Source organism: Aaosphaeria arxii (genome assembly GCF_010015735.1).
Source record: "Aaosphaeria arxii CBS 175.79 unplaced genomic scaffold BU24scaffold_3, whole genome shotgun sequence".
Classification (NCBI taxonomy): Eukaryota; Fungi; Ascomycota; class Dothideomycetes; order Pleosporales; genus Aaosphaeria; species Aaosphaeria arxii.
Genome location: NW_022983476.1, coordinates 4,012,011 through 4,030,333, shown reverse-complemented (window position 1 = coordinate 4,030,333; position 18,323 = coordinate 4,012,011). Strand labels below are relative to the sequence as shown.

Genomic DNA, 18,323 nt, shown 5'->3' with positions numbered 1-18,323 from the left:
CACTTGTATGACGAAAATCATTGCTCTCTCTGATTGGAGGATTACGATAATAACTGGACTTCGAATTTTCCTACACCCAAGATTCAAAAAGGCTTGAAGATGGATTATTTGCCTATCCAGCATGAGGATTTATTTCCTTGCGAAAGATGTTGCTTAGCTATTCCTTTTTGATTGACCCATTGGTGCAGGGCCCGGCCACTTCGCAAAACCATCTTTGCTATTACAACTTAAGATTTGTCGAAATGGGTCCTCACATGGATATGATTAAAGGAAACTTTTGGTCGGGAACATTTTCCCAGATCTTCTTGATTGACATCAACTACGACAAGTGAGACGCATTATTCAAGGTCGCCGACTCCCGTACTTGCTCCACTCTTGAATATCAAGTCAGTCCTACTTTTCCTCTCCCAAACGATAACTCCATCATCTCGCCTCTTGAAGTAAAGAATTCGGTGTTGGGGGATGAATTCTTCGTCAGTTTGCTCCGTCTTCCACCTCTCCAGTCCAGTCTCCTTTGCGCCGAGGAACCTATCTTCATAGCCAACGATGTAATTGCTTGGATCGAGGTTTGAATCCCAACGTAAGCGATTAAGGACATCCGAAGCAGGTCGTAACTTGTTCGCGGACTGCGAAGTGGATGTCGATGAAGGTTTAGTGCGGATTGGCAGAGCATATGGTGCTTCGGAAGTCTCGTCAGTCTCTTCGGCATCCTCTTCATCGTCGGAGTCGATGTCCATGTCGGGTGTGTAGTCGCCCCATTCGCGCTGGTCTAATTGAAGGTCTTTTACAGCACGTGGCTGTACAAGAGACACGTCGATCCAGCAAGTAGATGGATCGTAATACTTCTCGTCGCTTTGAAGTTGAGCGAGGAAACGATCAAGGCATTGCTGCAGGGTTTGCTTCGCGAGTGACTTATCTTCAGCGGTATCGTTGGTTTCTGAGGATTCCCGGCGGGAGAGACCAATCAAGTAGCAACCCTGGTAATCTGTCTCCGACTCTGATGCATTGTTGCTTGTAAGACGAGCGGGCCAGATGCGTACGTCTAGATTTGGAAGTGCTTTGTTGATATCGACTACGTTCAGCAAGCAGCGAGACTCTACCCATCCGACCAGGCCTTTCCCCTTACCCAACGACCGACCCCAGTACTGGATCGTAATCTGAACGTAACTTTGATAGGAAGTGAGAAATTCTGACATGCCGGTCTTTCCTGGATCTCTAAAGAATCTCGACCAAGTCATAGAGTCTTGCGCAAGAGCCTCACTGGCCATCTTTAGCTCCTTAACCATGGTTTGTAGGCCAGGTGCTGTTGAAGTATGCGCTGCATTGGCGTTCGGGGCATGGAAACCAAGGACGACCATTGGCTCTCTAGCGCTTCGGTGATATCGCGGTTTCTGTCTGTGGAAGAATGCATCGTACAGGATCTCGTTCTCCCAATCGAAATTAGCGTAGTGGTGAAAGAACGTGGCAACCAAGTCCTGAACGGTAACAGCACCAACATCGTGCACGAGGCGCTTGTAAATCCAGGACAGCATCAGTGTAATGTGAATACCACCAAGGTAGCCAAATTTAGAGTAGTAGATTCCACGCTGGACTGCCCAAAGCTTGATGCACCGGTAGGCTACGCGGAAGGTTGGGATAGAAGGGAGCGTGCGTTGGATATATGCTATATCCCGATAGGGCTTCAACTTGCGCAACGAGAGCATGGACAGATTGTAAATCGGATCGGTGTGATGGAGTTCCGGGAGCTCTGCCCATCGCTCGACGATTCGAGCAGCAGGGCAATACTGCAGGTCCATGCTCACTCCGTTCACGGAGATCTCAAACATCGTTCCCGTACTTGCTTCAACGCGACGAAGGAAACGAACTCCTTGGTCTTGCGCTCTGTGGATGCGCTGACGAGCCAATTTGAAGAAAGTCTTGGAACTGATAGAGCCGATGCAGAGGCAATCAATGTCAGATGCAGATGTCCATACGCCAAGAGCATAAGACCCAACGGACACCATGACCATTGGAATGTCGGATTCAATAGTCTCTTCGTCATTAGACGAACCAAGGATGATTTTCTTGATTAGTGCGAATGCATCTCGGCGACCTTCGATCTCTTCCTTTGTAGGGAACATGCCATGTAGCTCTAAGGTAGTTTCCAGTGTTGATGTTTCAGAGAGAACGGTTGACAATTGTTGCAATTTCACCGGAAGAAGGTTAAGGTTATCTGGCCTTTTTGTGGATTCGGTAGAAGTTAGAGGGGCTATCTTGAAAGCCGCTCTAATGCCACAATGATCACTTGCCACAATTTGCACTCCATCGCGATTGTCAGGAAGGCCGAACTGGTTGAATTGATGCACACGAAGAGTGTTCTGACCTCTCACGAGGATTCTGTCGTACCTTTGGGGCCGATTGTTCGACGTTCCTGATGTAGCTGCCGCAAGTCGATTCTCTCTTGGATTAAAAGAAGCGCCCTCTTCACCTTCAAAAAGGTCATCGAAATTATCGGTAGTGGTCACTTCCGTTCCCTCAATTCTTGCAACAGTCCATGTATCGATGAATCCTGCGTCAACCAAAGCTGACTCAATGGCTGAGAGATGATTTGAAGTTTGCTGAGAAATCGACTTGCTCTTCAAGGCGGTCTGAATGGTGTAAGATGAAGTAGTAATGTTGAAATCTCCTGCGACAATCCATGGACTTGAGGGATACTCATGGGCTAGATAACTTCTGATGTTCTGGAGCTGAACCTTCTTTGCTGCTACTGATCCATCGGTGAGCCCACTAGTGAGATGCACACCAGCAAGTATGAGCGGTTGAGAGGGATGCAATCCATTAAACTCTGCCACTATAGCACCCTTGTGTCTCCTCTTGAATGGTAGTAGCTTCCAGTCGAAGTGCCACCGGCTGAGTATGACGATATTGCGCATGTTCGGAAGAGGTCCAAGATCAGCTTGATCGGGGGGTCCGTGAGAGACAAATGAGTATGGGTTTTGTACTTGCTCATTTGCGAGCAAATAAGACAAAAAAACATCCGAGACTTCCTGTAAGACAAGAATATCTGCCAATCCTGATTTTGACAATATTGCATCAACCAGCAAGGCGTTTCTATCATGAGCTGGTGGATATCCTGAATCAGCGAGGACGTTGTAACTGGCTATCGTCAAATTGGTTGATAGTGCCTGCTCTGGTTCTTCCGGATGGCTCACCAGCCAAGTAGAGCAGGAAGCATCGAAATAGTAAGTTTTCCCTGGCTGAGCTTCGCGATCGTAGGCTGTGGTTGGACCTTCTTCCAAATCTTCATCTTCTAGGTCTAGATCTTCCCTCGAGGTTTCGGTCGTATCAGCTCCTGAAAGCCAAAATTCCGTCATTGGTGTAGCCTCTGCTGCATCAGATGGCGCTAAATCGATGGTACCCCAAAGTTTCATTCTACTTGAAGAGTTTTGCCTATGTGGAGTTCGCTCTCGTACAAGAATAGCAAGAGAGCCAACAGGGAAATGTAAGTGGGGAAGCAGTCTTGCTTTTCCAAGTAGGAAGTTCTGTGATGAGTCGGTGTTGTCCTCAGACTGGCCAATGGTAAGATGGAAATTATATGGTGATGGTTCCTGGCCAAGTGCTTGCAAGGCACTCGACCGAAGCTCTTCCAGGACTCCCGAAGAAGTGTTGTCGCTTGCACCCAACCATATTGTGCTGTTGGTACGATGCACAAAGTGACCGGCTTTGTCGAGTGCAATGTCGAGTGTGCGTTCTGAGCTGATATTGGAGAGTTGTGACTCTATTTGTTGTTTTGCCTTTGATAGATTTTCTGGATGTACGAATGGGTAGATGAGGTTGATGTGAGGAGGCCATCTGCCAAAACCCTTGTCGTATAACGCTCGTAATTGGTCTACTTCCTGGCATTTGTTCGCAGGAGGAATCACACAAAGGGCAGTATCGAAAGACGTTGATGCAAACGCTGTGTGAGGTAAAGAGTCTCTGGTAGCCGCCATGGTTTTTTCACGGTCTCTAATGCGCGATGAAAATGGGTATAATGAAAAAAAAAACAAAGTTATTCGTGATTCGCACAGATAGCTATATATCTTTAGCTGCCCAGTCGCTCCTGTGTCGTGTAGTATACAGCATAGAGCCACGCTGTGGCTTGTGGACAAGGGTTATGCATGGTAGATGACTCCTCGCCGGCCAGCCTGTGGAGTCTTCGTCTTTCGTGCTGGGTGTTTCGGAGTAACAGACGACAGAGTGGATAATCCAGATGAGCCAAAATGAGTCACCCGCGCTAAGGTCGCTGCGCCACAGAGATCCTCCCTCACACAGTCATTCAGGCAGTGTCAATCCGACGATGAGGCCTCGCGATGTTCTCAATGACTGCCCCAATAATTGTTCGTTCATATATTGTAGAGCAAGCCAGGGATTGTGTTAATGCCGGAATAGCGCTGTGGGCAATAATGTGGCCAGCCCATAACCAGATAGTACGTGAACAATCTGTCACGCGAGGTGCAGCCATTCACCCTTCTCCTACAGAACTGCATGCGGAAGTTTGCTGTCGGCTTTGCTTGGTGTTCATCGACGTTGTTAATTTTCCCATCAACAATGTTCGTCTTCTAACGGCATCGCTTGTGTTTTATTGACAGTGCTCTTTCGAAACCATTTCGGCGAGAATCAATCCTGTCCAATCCACGCCATGACGGTTTTCATTTGAGTCGTCAATCCCAAGGGTTGTTAGACAGTAGGAGACAAGATTAACAATTGTTATCGACAAAGAGTGATTTCACCACTAGTTTGTCTACAAAAGGTGTTCTCCAACAATGCTTATCATACTTAAACAAGAACGCCAGCAGTTGATTTTTGGATTACTCTGAGGGTATCACACAATGAACATTGTATACTGTTCACGTACAATGTCGGCACGTAATTGTGTCTCGGTGTTCAGTTCATAATGTGTCCTATATACGACTATATACAATCTGATTTCTATTGCATTACACTCACAAGACATCTTTCGTCCAACCGCAAGATGACTAAACCCGGTTTCCTTAACAGTCGGCAAATCTTTGTCTCAGTTGGAAAAAAGCCTGGGTTTTGTGTTTGGATACACAAAGCACTTTTGACCGAGCGCTCAGAGTACTTCGCTGAACAACTTGTTAACGACACAGAAGCAACTCCGAAGTCACTCGTTCTTTCAAGTTGGAACACCAAATGGGTGCAACGATACCTGGAAACAGTTATCACGAACGAGATTGCAGAGTTTGAAGGTGACCTTGGCCAACAATTAGGATGTATAACCACAATCTATGCAATGGCCGTCGTGTTCAAGGATTCCAAAACCAGAGACATCTGTGTTTCGGAAATGTTCGATCGCCTCGAGGCTACTTACAAGAATCTTCAGGGTAAGTTACGTCCCAACGAAGTGGAACCCTTGGCAGAAATAGTCACACGGTTGTTCTCAGATCATCAAGATTACAGAGGCCTTGCCGAGGAAATGGTTTTAAACATCTGCGTTGCTTTCTTAGGGCACGACGGAATCGTTTTCATTCAGCATACTTTGCCCAGGAGATTTCTCTTGCAATTTTCGCTTCGGTTGTTGCAGCGTCAGGGGCAGTCAGATTTCGTTTGGGACAAAGATCGATACTTGGAATGTCGCCAGCCCCCATTGCTAAATAATAGTGGTACCACTGTGCCGAACACACCTTCGCATAAGGATTCTTTATCTACAGGCAATCTCACTCCTGGACAGAATGAGTCTTTTCAAGTTCCCAATAGCGAGGTTAGGATACCGAATACACAAGCTCAAGAAGGGGTTGCTGGCACACCTTTTACTAGGCCTGTTCCAAAACCGGACGCCCGTACAAATTTTGCAACAAGACCTGCAGGTATTCCTCGAAGAATAGCTGCAAGTTCGCCTCCACAGAGGGCTTCAACAGCACCTCAAAAAAAGTCTACGGAAGCACCAAGACAGCCAGGAAATTCTGAGCATAGAACTACTAGTTCGAACACACCCACTGAAGCTGGGCCATCTTAGCCGAAATGTGATACGAAGCGCAGGCAGTTGTTTGATTTTTGAAGAAAAGGGTTCTGATTTCAAAGCAGGAGTACTTCTCAATGTATATCTGTCGGTATTACGGTCGAGGTTTTATGGCTTGTGGTACTATTTCCACCCAATACCCCTGTCTCGTTATTAGTAAAATCCAGTACATCCGTCAGTGTCGGTCTATGCTAGTATACTATATTAAAAACAGACTTACATCGGGATCCTTCACAAAAGCTAACTGCCTGAACACGTGCTTATACCCTTCATCTATTAACCCCTCCTTTCCCCCTACAATAGAATCATTCACGGCCATCTGTTCTGTCTTTGCCTCGTCGAGTGGCTTGATGACTTCAAACCCAAAGCTCTGGACCCGCTTCAGCGTCTCTTCGACATCTGGTACCGTGAACCCAATGTGTCCGAATCCAATACTCCTCGGATTGTTGTAGTCGTTGCCAGAAGTGTACTTCGTCAAATTGTCGGACGGTATGTGATATAATTCAAGAAGGCCCTTGTTAGTTCCGGTCGTTGAAATTTCTGCTCAGTATCAGTGCCATATTCTATTCAGTCCGTGCCACTGGCGATAAAGTAGGAAGTTGAAACGTACCAACATCACGTGGCCCAAGGTAGTAGATAGTCCAAGGTCCCGTATTAAAGATAAACACCACATGCAACCCAAAACAGTCGTTGTAGAAGCGCAAGCTCTTGTCAGGGTCTTTTATTCGCAGCATAAGGTGATTCAAGCGATATTCCGCTGTCGCTGGCGATTGTGCTCGTGGAGGCGGGACAATATGCTCACCAGGCGCATAAGGGCCAGGCGGATGATTGGGATTAGTTGCCATTGCGCGATATGTGTAGCACAAAAAGATTTGAATGACGAACGAAAGGGATGGTCGCACAAGTATATGTGGGAGATTTTCGTTCATCAACTTGGCATTATTCTAACTACTAAACATTGTGCCTGGAGAATTATCCTCTTGACATGGTTTTACCCCAATTTTGGACACATCCGACGGGAGGAGCAACGAGAAGGACGAGCATTAGCATATGTGGGGCAGATGCGGGGCAAATGCACCGGAAAACACCTCCCGCAACTTGACCTTGTGAGGAATCTAATCAAGTCTACAGGACCAAAAAGGGTATCTATATAAGAAAAAAAGGAACAAGGGCAGTTAAAACCTCAAACCTCGTCAAAATCCATAGAACAACGCCATCTCGAGTTCGTGGACTTCACAACACCACCCCGGATACTAGATGATGATTAGCATTCTCCTCTGTGGTGAAGACAGCATCCTCCATCATATTCAAACTTAGAATCTTTGGACACGTACCTGACATCGAGCCCACACTACCACCCGATCTCCCTCTTGAATTAAGTCAATGAATCCCTTGCCATTTCCGGCTCCGTCGTCGGCAATGACCCTATTCTCATCTTGCGACCAGGTGATATGGTAGCTTTCGGGATTTTGCCCCGCTACGCGATTGCCTTGTAGACGCCACGTATGGGAAAGGCCGTCATCTGTCTGATGTGGGACCATGGTCCATCCACGAGGTGAAAGTATATCCATAAGTTCTGTGACTTCTCCGAAAGTGCGCGCGAGCTCAACAGCGCTGAGACAGGGGTCTCTAGAATCTCCCAGAGGGCGCAAAATACTGACATCCGTCCACGAATGGGTTTGAAAGGTTCCTATGGTCAACTCAGCTCATGTTCCGGCATTCAGAGGTTGAAGGTACAATGGAGACAGACCTTCTGTGCCTTCACTTGTCCAACCTTGATCCTTACTCATAATGTACCAGGAAATCTCTTTCAATTTGACTTTCTCCCCCTGGAAGGACTCCAAAACACTCGGTGGAAACACGGGCCCTTCGAAACAGATTTCGGACACAATATTCATTCCCGATTTGACGCTCTTACGATTCCTCGTGACGAAATGCGCGCATGGCCAATACCGCGCGCGATCCAAAATATCAAGCACAAGCTCGGTGGGAAGTTTGAGAGACTGGAGAATTGTACGCGCAGCGCGAACATCGTCGTAATCAGGTGTGTAGTGATGATGTTCTTCAGAGGATCCAGGGCTAAGAGCGTATTCTGATAAACCATAAACCAAGCGCTTCAGGTGTCTGATGAGAGACATGATTGCGAGAGGTCAAGATTTGGGAAGGTTTCCAACTCTTAGTTGCAGGTTAAGATCTAGCATGCGATGAAGCTCTTGATGTGGTGTTGTTGTTTTGTACTTCGATCTGTCATTTGGGGCTGAGACGTGAACTGGTTGATTGGATGAACAGACAGACCAACCGGATTGGGCATTAGTTAATACACAGGTGACAGTGAACTGACGTAGCAAACGAGATCATCAATATACCATTCTCCTAGTCTAAATCTACGCTATTCTGATTATCAATATACCATCCTCCTTCTATAAATCTACACTGTTCTATCTTCTTTACTGTGTATCCTATTTCTTGTCCCCCTGGATCACCGTTGGGGTCACTGCACCACTGCTACTTTCATCGGCAGTCGAATCTTTCGTCCGCTTTCTGTGACCACCTTGCCTAACCGCCTTCCATACGTCAACGATCTGTTGACGTCCATCGATGATGGGATAGAATCCAACAATGAAAAGCGTTCCCCATAGCCAAATTATAGAGATCACCAACCACGCTGCGAAAAACCCTTTGCCAAAAACATACTTGCTCGCGTACATCGGCAATGGCCATAACACCCAGTGTCCCAGGAACGTTGCGAGCGCCCAGATCGCAGCGATACGTCCCCATCGCTTCAGCAAAGACTGTGACTCGCTCACATCTTCATTATTGATTTCGATGTCTGTGCGACGCTCATTCGTTGACTGTGTATCATCAACTTCAAAAGCGAGGCGTTCCTTGCGAAATTCTGCCCAGTCGAAGTACTCCGGCTTGAATAGAGTAATGATCACGGAGTAAGGCAACGGACTGATTGCGGAGGCCACAGTTCCCCACACACAAGGCACGGTTGCGCCAGTAGAGGCAATGCTCACCGTGCCATAGAGTGCGTACGCCGAGCCCAGCCAAACGGCGATTCCGGTCACCATACCAAGCAGAGGAGAGATGATTGCTGCGGCTCTTGATTGTCTCCTCCATAGAATAGTGAAGGTCGTGGGGAAGATTCCAGGACAGGTCAAAACACCCAGCATGTAGAGCGTCCACCCGAGGTCAACGCCAACATAATGTAGCATTGTTGAAAATGCAGAGGAGAACAATGCGAAAAAGATAACACCGAAATGTGACCAGCGAATCACGTCTTTATCCGTCGCATTCTTGTTGAAATACGTTCGGTACATATCAAAGCTGATGATTGAAGAGACCGCGATGACCTGGGCGGACAATGTTGAGGTGACGGCCATAAAGGTTATGAGCAAAATCCCGGCAGCGCCACCTTTGCCAGCGATCGTTATGGCGAAGTATGGCAAGACCAATCCACCTGATATTTCTGATGAAGTCATACGCTGTAATGATCAGCTGCGCTCTTTGTAGAAATTTAAGAAGACTCACCCTAGGATAGGTGGGGAAGATGGGGTTGTTCTCCAAGCCTAGCACCACTGAGCTTGCCAATGTTCCCATAGCCCAAGGAATGGCAAAATACGCAATACCACCAATAACATATCCAGGAACCACTGCTTTCGGGCTCGCGCTGAATGCTTTGATGAAGAAGCTTGTGTCCATGATGACAAGACCAAAGTTCGCTGCGATGTGTATGATGCCGAAGAGGATTCCGCCTTTGGAAGTCATCGTCAAATATGATCCATCCTCATTGCCTGCCACCGGATGTCGCGCGCTAGCTGCTTTCAGGAGTTCGTATAGATTCGAGACGGAACCGACCTCCTCCAAGGTGAAGGCTTTGACCGAGAAGTAACAGAGAATTATGAGAATCGTAAATGTATGCATGTAGTCGGTGAGGAAGGTCGCCTTGATGCCTCCCACAAAAGTGTATACGGCAACACCGACCGGTAGCAGAAAGGTTGCCGCGATGATATGCATACCAGTCATAGCAGAGATTGCAGAGGAAGCCCCGAGCAGCATATTGGCCACCGCAATAATGTTGTTGACGAGGCAAAGAAACATGTAAACAATATGCGCAGTCGTGCCATATCGAATGCGAACAATTTCTAATAGCGTATGCGCTTCAGGTATCTTTCGCTTGCATGAGATACCGAGGACGGCAAAGAAGACGATCATTGGACTACATCCAGCGGCGAACCAGAATGGGCCAGATACGCCGTTAACATATCCAACTAGAGTTGAACCAAGCATGGCAGTCGACCAAAGCCATGAAGATACAACAGCAGATGTCGTAAGTCCAGGCGTAACGCTTCGATTTGCAGTCATGAACCTGGTTTCGTCATCAGTTATGTTTGAAAACTTTGATGCTGGCCGGCACTTACATTTCAGTTTTGCGGTTATCTTCGCCAACAGTGCGCTTGAGGACTTTTGTTACGAAGACCATGACTTTTTATGTTAGTCTTCCCACTTGCGGTACCTGATACTCCCAACATACCGGCTGCTATGACGAGCCCAATCACTACAACCACCACATAACCAACGGCCTGGGACAATGGCGGTTGTACTACGACATCTTCGCCGTTTTGCCGACTCATCAACTCAGCCATAGTGACTGATCCTCAATGGACGTTCAGTCCTTTCAACAGAGCGTCACTTAATGGAATTCAATCGTAATGAAAGAAAGATTAATAAGAGGTGCTGATATTCTCGAAGATATGTCTGATTTGAGATGGGTGATCCAGGATACTTGCGTGCTGTACTCGCCAGACCTACAACATACTGTCAAGGTCAGGGAAATGGAGAGAAAATACATTGATTAAGTACAGTCATTTATGCATCATCATACATATTTCTATGCAAACATTTTGATCTGAGCACGTTATCAGTGGTTTCAATCGCGTGAAGAAAGACGCGAATGCGGAGAAGTCAAGTTGACCCTTGACCGTTCCTTGGGTTAGCTGGTCTGGAACCACAAATCTTGCACAAATACTTAAGATGCATGGGATGAAAGAATTGTGGCGCCTGGATCTATGCAATGAACGATCGCCGGAGACAATTGCGCGCGCAGCATGGTGTGATGATAGGACGAAAGGTGCTTTGTCGTTGATCCTGATGTCAATCCATAAAAGGGCGACTCAATTCTCCTATTGGGCCGCCATCAAATCGTACTGCAACCGGTCCAATAGCTTCGTGGGCACCGTTGATCGATATCATCCTGTGCTGTGATCGCGATATGCGTGGGGTCCTGCAATTGTTCGACAGGGGGCCTGGAAACTTCAGCTCCAGAATCGCCGGTCAAATCACAGAGTCGATAATTTCGAAGTCTATATTATGCGCTCAAGTATAATCTCAGAACCTCCATTCGGAGCTGAGTTCTTTCAGAGGATGCTATGGTTTTCGATGCTGCGCTAAACTGAATTCGGCTTGGTTGGTGAAATGAATGTTATCACGACAACTTATCCCCGCATGTTGCAATCGATTGTGTGAACCATCCCCACGCGACCGATCCGCATTCACACGTGATGATTTCGTATTAAAGAGCTTAATTAAACTGCCACTCTTACCATTGCTAGACCATAAGAACCCAAATAAAATATCTTCGAATTTTGATTTCAGGATCATCTCCAGAGCGAATTGAATACAAGCGCTAGAACATCTTTGCAAGTTGCGTTAAAATGACCGCAGACACTCAAAATGGATCATCTCCAAAGAAGCCCTTGGTGTTGAATGCTTTCGTGGAGATGTGCTCCGGGCATCAATCTCCTGGTCTGTGGAAGCACCCCGATGATCACTCCTCGGAATTCAACTCAGTCGAACACTGGGTAGAACTTGCGAAGCTGCTCGAATCTGCCAAGTTTCACGGTATTTTCATTGCAGATGTACTTGGAGGTTACGACGTCTACCAAGGCCCACGTAACCTAGAGCCAGCAATCAAAAGCGGTGCGCAATGGCCTGTGAACGAACCACTTGCTGTGGTGCCTGCCATGGCTGCGGCGACAAAGAGCTTGGGGTTTGGAGTCACGGTTGCAACCACATATGAACAGCCTTACCATCTTGCTCGGAGGCTGAGTACGATTGATCATCTCACCAAAGGTCGGTTGGGTTGGAACATTGTCACGGGCTACCTGGATTCTGCAGCGAGAAATCTCGGTCACACTGAGCAGCCTGCACACGATGAAAGGTGAGAACAGCATCCTCTATAATGGGCTGTGCTAATCGGGCCAAAAGATATCAAATTGCAGAAGAGTATTTGCAGGTGTTGTACAAGTTATTCGAATCCTCCTGGCGCGATGATGCAGTGGTACTCGACAGAAAACGGGGCATCTACACTGAGCCATCTCGGGTCAGGGAGATCAACCATGAAGGCAAATACTACACCGTCCCAGGTCCGCATATTTGCCAGCCTTCGCCTCAGAGGACTCCTCTCCTCCTCCAGGCGGGCACGTCAAAAGCCGGAAAAACATTTGCTGCACAGCATGCTGAAGCAATCTTCGTTGCTGGCCACAGTCCGTCAACGATTGCGAAGAACATTGCTGAAATCAGAGATCTTGCAGAGGGATTCGGGCGCCGGAGAGATGACGTGAAGTTTCTTGCGTTGATTTGTCCAGTCATTGCAAAGACTGAAGAAGAGGCGAAAGCGAAGTACGATGATTACATACAGTATGGAGATGTCGATGGCGCTCTAGCCCTTTTTGGTGGCTGGACAGGTATTGACCTTGCTGTGTACAGCGACGATGAGGAGCTACGCCATGTCGAGTCAAACGCAATTCGGTAAGTTTATGTGCTGGGTCGCAGCTAAGTGCAAAGCTAATGTGCAAATAGTTCCGCGGTAGAGGCATGGTCTCATGCTGTGCCTGGTATCCCAAAATGGACCAAAGTGACTGTCGGAAGACACATCTGTATTGGGGGTCTCGGAGCAACTGTAGTCGGCACCCCCGAGCAGGTCGCTGACGAATTCGAGCGCTGGGTCCGCGAAGCAGATGTTGATGGTTTTAACATCGCTTATGCCATTAAGCCCGGAACATTTGTTGATGTGATTGAGCTACTGATACCGGAGCTGAGGAAACGCGGCTTGTTCTGGGATGACTATGCTGTACCGGGGGGAACGTATCGAGAGAACTTCTACAAGACAAAGGGGCAAAGCGCCACGTTACCAAATCATGTTGGAAGCTCATACAGATGGAAGGCAGGCGTTGAGGCGAAAGACCACGTAATACCCAAGTAAACAGATTCATCGTTCATCTTATCTCAATAGGTACAAGGGCGACGAAATCAGAATGAAGTCCAATGGCCAACCTCCCTATATTTTCCGTCTTAATATTACGACATCAAATGTATTATCGAATCCCGCCGTGATCATGAGACAAATAGCGGGTCAGTGCTGTAGCGTATAGAGAATGGCGAAGACGATTTTTCTCACCGTAGGCCCTCGAGATTGGGTTTTAGAAGGAATGGCGCAATACAGCACTTCTCAAGCGAAGAGTCGCAATGGCAACACTCATCCCCATTCCCATATCTCTACGAGCACGGAATAAGCTTATCGTCATTCACTTGCGCGTCATCAGCGTGAAAGGTACCAACTGTACGACTTCAGTTAATTAGATGCGCATTATGCTATGTCTTAAGCATTTCTTGAATGTTTCCATTGCTTTAAAGCCCCTACATCAATCTCTCCCAGCAATATTAGCACGGGAGTCAACGTGGGGGTACCTACAATCATGCCGCGCGTGCATATAGACCCTTGCCAGGAGCATTCCCAATGCGGATCATCTATTGCCAGACAAGGAAAGCATCAAGGAGAGTGTAAGCTAGAAGTCTGCATGGAACACGTACGTGATCATTCAATGGTGTCAGAATGCGCGCATCCCCAACAATCATGAAGTGATGTCAAGTTCTTGTAGGGCGTACATACGGCAGGACGTTAGAGTCGTTCCGGTACAATGAACCTGCATCTAGAGCCATTACCGTATAAAACAACGTGTAACATCAGTAAGGAGTACCGTGAACACGTTCCATCAACGTACATACACGGCGATGCAGCAATGCGGCTAAATGCGACACTCTACGGATCGATCCGATCAACCACTCGCTTACCCCCAAACTCGTCTCATCCGAAAATCCCACCCAATCTGATACGGTGCAAGTACTAGCTATTGTTCTTATGCGATCATCGGATATAGCAGTACATTAGAGATCTGGTCTCAGTCATGACTTGAGGCTCGGGTGACAGTACCGGTTTCCTGGAATTCGGACTTCGCGTACCTGGCAATCGTTAAACGTGAGGTATTATGCTATCTATTAAGATCTGGCGTGCTTTTAATGGGAATTTTGAATGGCCTCATTTTCAAAGCGTATGGGACATAGGGTTTGGCGGAACTCAACCCTCGGGGCGTCAGTCACTGGCAGCAATGATTGAGGCCCCAGCAATCGTTGGATACTTCAACTCTGGCGCGTTCAAACGGTTGTGATGCTGATACTGTATTAACATTTTGATTGGGTATATTGGTACATGCAGACGTCTTGGTGTCCGTCTGCGTAAATGCAATTCGAAATTGAGATCGTGAATCCCTAACAAGCTCCAAAAAAACTACCCAAAACGCCCGCCTTATGAGTCTACAGAATTACAGATATTACCAGTAACAACAAAGCATACCATCTTTTACCTACAACGGCGAGCGATCCTGCCGCTCCAGTCAATTGCTCTGCGCCCTTCTCATCCTCCGGGGGAGGCGGCGGCGGCACCTCCCCACTCTTTGCCTGTCCACCACCGCTCACAGAGCTCTTATGACCCGTGCTATCCTGAACGCAGCCCTGCATGCCTGAATCATCCGCCGTGAACATCCTGTCAACCACGCCTTTCCACACTTGCGTGACATCATTGATCATAGGTGCCGTGTACCACATCCTGCAATCAGCCGCTTCGTAGACGAATTCGAGAGGTGTTTTCGATCTGTCGTTGCGACGCAGGTTATCTCGTAGATTGATGCCGCCGGCAGGTCGCCCTCCAGCGTACGCCGTGCGAGTGAAGAGCTGGTTTGCAAATGCAGTCCGGCCAAGCGCGGTGTTATTCCACTGTGCCTGTTCTTCAGGGCTACCGGTACTGCTCGATGTCAGCATCTGATGTTGTCGATGATTTTGAGGGGTGATGAGCTTACAAGTACACAATCTGAGTGCGGATCTGAACGTCATCCCAGTTGAATGACTGTGCGCCTTTTGTACCACCTATGCCCTGCATGGGTCCGACTTTTGGTTGGCCACCGATCGCAATCGTGCGGACACCGCCTTGGTTTTTCAGAAGCTCGGAAACGATGGTACAGGTTGACGAGCACATTCCATCGTGAAGCTAGAAGAGGTCAGCATTATGTAAGATCGCTGTTTGAGTTTGTAGATAGCATACCATGACCATGTTCTCGGATGTGAAGGGCTGTGGGGTTGCGGTCTCGTTGGTGTTATTCAAGAAGCCAATGACGGAAAATCCAGGATAAGTGTATGAAGGTTCGTCGCTGAAGTTATATCGGATAGTCGTCGTAAATTGATCGCCATTAATAGTTTCTGGTCCGAATAACTGATCCCAGGTGTCAATTCTCTCGTTGTTAACGTCGAGCTGGTGCACAGGATTGAACCCGGCGGTGAATAGTGAGATATCTTCCGGTGTGCTGGCCCCAAAGGCTTGAAGGAAGGCAGTCTGGTTACCCTGCACAAATGTATTTCCTGCTTCGAAGTTCTCCGATATCTTCCCCACCATATTCAGGGCTTCGTTCGCTCGATATCGGGTCCCACCGAAAGGCTCTTGATCCGCTTGGGGAAAAACCTGTTTGAAGGAGTCGTAGCCCAAAATAGCATTGCCTCCTCCATTGCCACGGAGATCGAATATCATCTTTGTCTTGCCTGACGCAGCAGATAGACGGATGAAGTCTCGCATGACATTCTGGAATAGCTGCACATCTGGAGAGTCGTAGCTGGGAATACTAAGGATTGCAACATCATCATATCCGGTCTCATTGATGTGGTAGCCCCCAACGGAGAGATTCGGATGCAGGATCACTGCCTTGGGGTAGCCAATGTGCGAGGGCGTTGGAGTTGGTGTGCTTGAGGGTGGTGAGACCGACACAGATGGTGGCGCTTGAGTGGTTGTTGGGGGAGCCACGGGTTGAGGTCCACGACAGAACTTTTGGAAAAAGGTTGCTCCGCTGTTGACACCATTGAAGTCCGCAATGACCACAGCCAGGTTGATCATTGACTTTGCTGTTCCATTGGTGAATGCCATTGTGGTGTTTGGTCCTTGGTATTCTCCTGTCCTGAATGAGCCTAAGAAAGTAGTTCCCGATGCTATTAGCGGCTGGCTTGGGAAGAGGGCATTCCAGCGGGTGTCAGCATCGTGAAAGTCGGCCTGGACTGCAACACTCTGAAGGTACTCTTCTACACCACGACCGTTGATCGTCCTGACAGGCGAAGGCTGGAATGACTTATCTCGATTTGCAAGTTCCAAGTCGCGATATGCGAAGATTTCCGGAAGCGCTCGTCCATCGCTAGAGACAGACACAAGCTCCGTCCCTGCTGGTCTCTGGAATTGAATAACACCAGCGAGGATGTCCGGCTGCCACGCTAGATGGTTGTCGTATGCACGATTGAATAATGACATCAAGTCGGTCTGAAAATCGTATTCGCTGTTGTAGCCACCGGACTTTAGTTGCTCTTGCATGCCATTCATCTCTTCTATTATGTCCACAGGGGCCTCGGTGTACTCTGCTGGAGGATTCTTCAAAAAGCCCAAGTTGGATTGCCATGCCAGATACAGTTTCAGATCGTCGATCAACTTGACATTGCCTTCTTGATCTAATGGAACCGATTTCAAGCATCGCATACCTAGCTCTGCGGGCACAATTCTCCGTGAACCAGGTGGCAGTCCTTGCACTGTGCTGCTGACAACGGCGCAAGGCTCAGCAAGAGCGGGTGTCGATGGAACAGCTGAGGGAGATGTCGGACGAGGCCGAGTAGCATTCAATGATGTTGAGTTGTCCAATGCGAGCGATACGACATCAACCACTGCAAGTTCCTCCATGTCCATTCCAGGTCCTTTCGGTACACCATAGAGATATGGGTGCATTCGTGCAAGTGAGACGCCGCAGGCGCTCAGCAGCAGAAGATATGTTCGATGCATTTTCAGAAAATGGTACTGTCTATCGTAGCTTTCGAAGGCGAGTCTAATTCGAATATATCTCCGTGGTTCTTTAATTAGTACATTAAGTATGTGAGCGATCCAGCGCAATGTCGAGGATGTATTAAACAACGGAGTATTTAAAAAGTAAAAATAAGGTATCTATGTCGTATTTTGATGCCTTCAAAACTGCATCACTGATGTATGCCTAAGGACTGAGGTCACGGTGTGAACCTCGAAGCTCGCAAACTTCAGCATTGTCGCGTCGCATGGCTGGGACGCAGAAGGTATATGTGAGTTGCGTCCAAAAACTCAAGACATTATCATAGATTAGATTAACGCGAACGTGATCTGCCGCATCCGTGCATTGACTATGTCCCCCGGCATTTCCTGATGCTCAAACGCGAGATACAGCAGGCGAAACCGAAGGTGTCTGGGAAGCCAACCTTAACAGAGAGGAACTATTGCATGGAGGGACTTTAGAGACGTCTCAACACAAGTCAAGAGTTGGTAAACTTCAACCACTGCAGCGAAGCATCTGGGCGTCGAAGCTACCACGTGTTGAAGGCATCGCGAGTTTCCGAACAGCTATGGTGAGGGTGAAGTGTGGTGTTGAGGGGCTTGTCACCAGACCCTGCTGCAGGCAGAGTCGAAACTCATCCACTTCAAGCGCTAGCCAAAAGTGGTTGTAACGATCAGCCACAAACACGACTATTGTTTATTTGCCTGTGGCTTTCTATATGTATCATACTTACATAGAGTATCTAACCTTGCTGGTTATTTTGGCTTGAAGGACAGGGCGCATGAACATGGAATGCGTATCATTCGCTATACAACCCCTTCTGGCCCGGCCATCCATCACTGGTACATCACTGCAAACCAGGCATCTAGCATTTGAATAAGGAAAAAGACGGAATCAATGATAAATGGGACTTTTAAATATATATTCAGTATAGTTTTGGTTTTCTCTTTTGTTCGGTTTGGATGTAGTCCATTAATAGAGTGTAATTAAAACAACGTACTCTCTTCGGCGGTGAAAAGTATCATTGAATTTCGTCGTAAATTTGTGCAACCCGCGCCAACGGTCATTTGCGAACCAAATTGATTTCTTCCAATATTGGT

At 47.7% G+C, this 18,323-nt stretch overlaps 8 protein-coding genes across 8 annotated transcripts; 3 read left to right on the top strand and 5 right to left on the bottom strand.

Moving 5' to 3' along the window:
* Window positions 1-91: 91 nt before the first annotated feature.
* BU24DRAFT_421277 (uncharacterized protein) lies at window positions 92-4,057 on the bottom strand. Its single transcript, XM_033527690.1, has one exon. The coding sequence runs from the start codon at window positions 3,969-3,971 to the stop codon at window positions 339-341; it is 3,633 nt and encodes a 1,210-aa protein (XP_033386636.1). The 5' UTR covers window positions 3,972-4,057; the 3' UTR covers window positions 92-338.
* A 936-nt stretch (window positions 4,058-4,993) lies between these two features.
* Window positions 4,994-6,049, top strand: BU24DRAFT_491280 (uncharacterized protein; the record flags this gene model as incomplete). Its single annotated transcript, XM_033533777.1, has 1 exon — window positions 4,994-6,049. The coding sequence occupies one exon, from the start codon at window positions 4,994-4,996 to the stop codon at window positions 5,996-5,998; it is 1,005 nt and encodes a 334-aa protein (XP_033386635.1). The 3' UTR covers window positions 5,999-6,049.
* A 46-nt stretch (window positions 6,050-6,095) lies between these two features.
* Window positions 6,096-6,846, bottom strand: BU24DRAFT_432717 (Glyoxalase/Bleomycin resistance protein/Dihydroxybiphenyl dioxygenase; the record flags this gene model as incomplete). Its single annotated transcript, XM_033529936.1, has 3 exons — window positions 6,096-6,143; window positions 6,222-6,541; window positions 6,612-6,846. The coding sequence occupies 3 exons, from the start codon at window positions 6,844-6,846 to the stop codon at window positions 6,096-6,098; spliced, it is 603 nt and encodes a 200-aa protein (XP_033386634.1).
* BU24DRAFT_421275 (uncharacterized protein) lies at window positions 6,765-8,240 on the bottom strand. Its single transcript, XM_033527689.1, has 3 exons — window positions 7,752-8,240; window positions 7,336-7,691; window positions 6,765-7,254 (listed from the first exon to the last, which is right to left on the bottom strand). The coding sequence occupies exons 1-3, from the start codon at window positions 8,137-8,139 to the stop codon at window positions 7,195-7,197; spliced, it is 804 nt and encodes a 267-aa protein (XP_033386633.1). The 5' UTR covers window positions 8,140-8,240; the 3' UTR covers window positions 6,765-7,194.
* Window positions 8,241-8,373: 133 nt separating this feature from the next.
* BU24DRAFT_491277 (uncharacterized protein) lies at window positions 8,374-10,841 on the bottom strand. Its single transcript, XM_033533776.1, has 4 exons — window positions 10,539-10,841; window positions 10,426-10,489; window positions 9,536-10,373; window positions 8,374-9,489 (listed from the first exon to the last, which is right to left on the bottom strand). The coding sequence occupies exons 1-4, from the start codon at window positions 10,648-10,650 to the stop codon at window positions 8,461-8,463; spliced, it is 2,043 nt and encodes a 680-aa protein (XP_033386632.1). The 5' UTR covers window positions 10,651-10,841; the 3' UTR covers window positions 8,374-8,460.
* An 825-nt stretch (window positions 10,842-11,666) lies between these two features.
* BU24DRAFT_368672 (putative xenobiotic compound monooxygenase, DszA family) lies at window positions 11,667-13,296 on the top strand. The gene is made up of 3 exons (XM_033524378.1): window positions 11,667-12,224; window positions 12,272-12,814; window positions 12,866-13,296. Exons 1-3 carry the CDS (start codon window positions 11,719-11,721, stop codon window positions 13,266-13,268), a joined length of 1,452 nt encoding a protein of 483 aa, XP_033386631.1. The 5' UTR covers window positions 11,667-11,718; the 3' UTR covers window positions 13,269-13,296.
* Window positions 13,297-13,950: 654 nt separating this feature from the next.
* On the top strand, window positions 13,951-14,560 carry BU24DRAFT_421272 (uncharacterized protein). Its single transcript, XM_033527688.1, has one exon. The coding sequence runs from the start codon at window positions 14,332-14,334 to the stop codon at window positions 14,509-14,511; it is 180 nt and encodes a 59-aa protein (XP_033386630.1). The 5' UTR covers window positions 13,951-14,331; the 3' UTR covers window positions 14,512-14,560.
* BU24DRAFT_168046 (uncharacterized protein) lies at window positions 14,556-17,461 on the bottom strand. The gene is made up of 3 exons (XM_033521465.1): window positions 15,441-17,461; window positions 15,199-15,386; window positions 14,556-15,143 (listed from the first exon to the last, which is right to left on the bottom strand). The coding sequence occupies exons 1-3, from the start codon at window positions 17,202-17,204 to the stop codon at window positions 14,657-14,659; spliced, it is 2,439 nt and encodes an 812-aa protein (XP_033386629.1). The 5' UTR covers window positions 17,205-17,461; the 3' UTR covers window positions 14,556-14,656.
* Window positions 17,462-18,323: the final 862 nt, after the last annotated feature.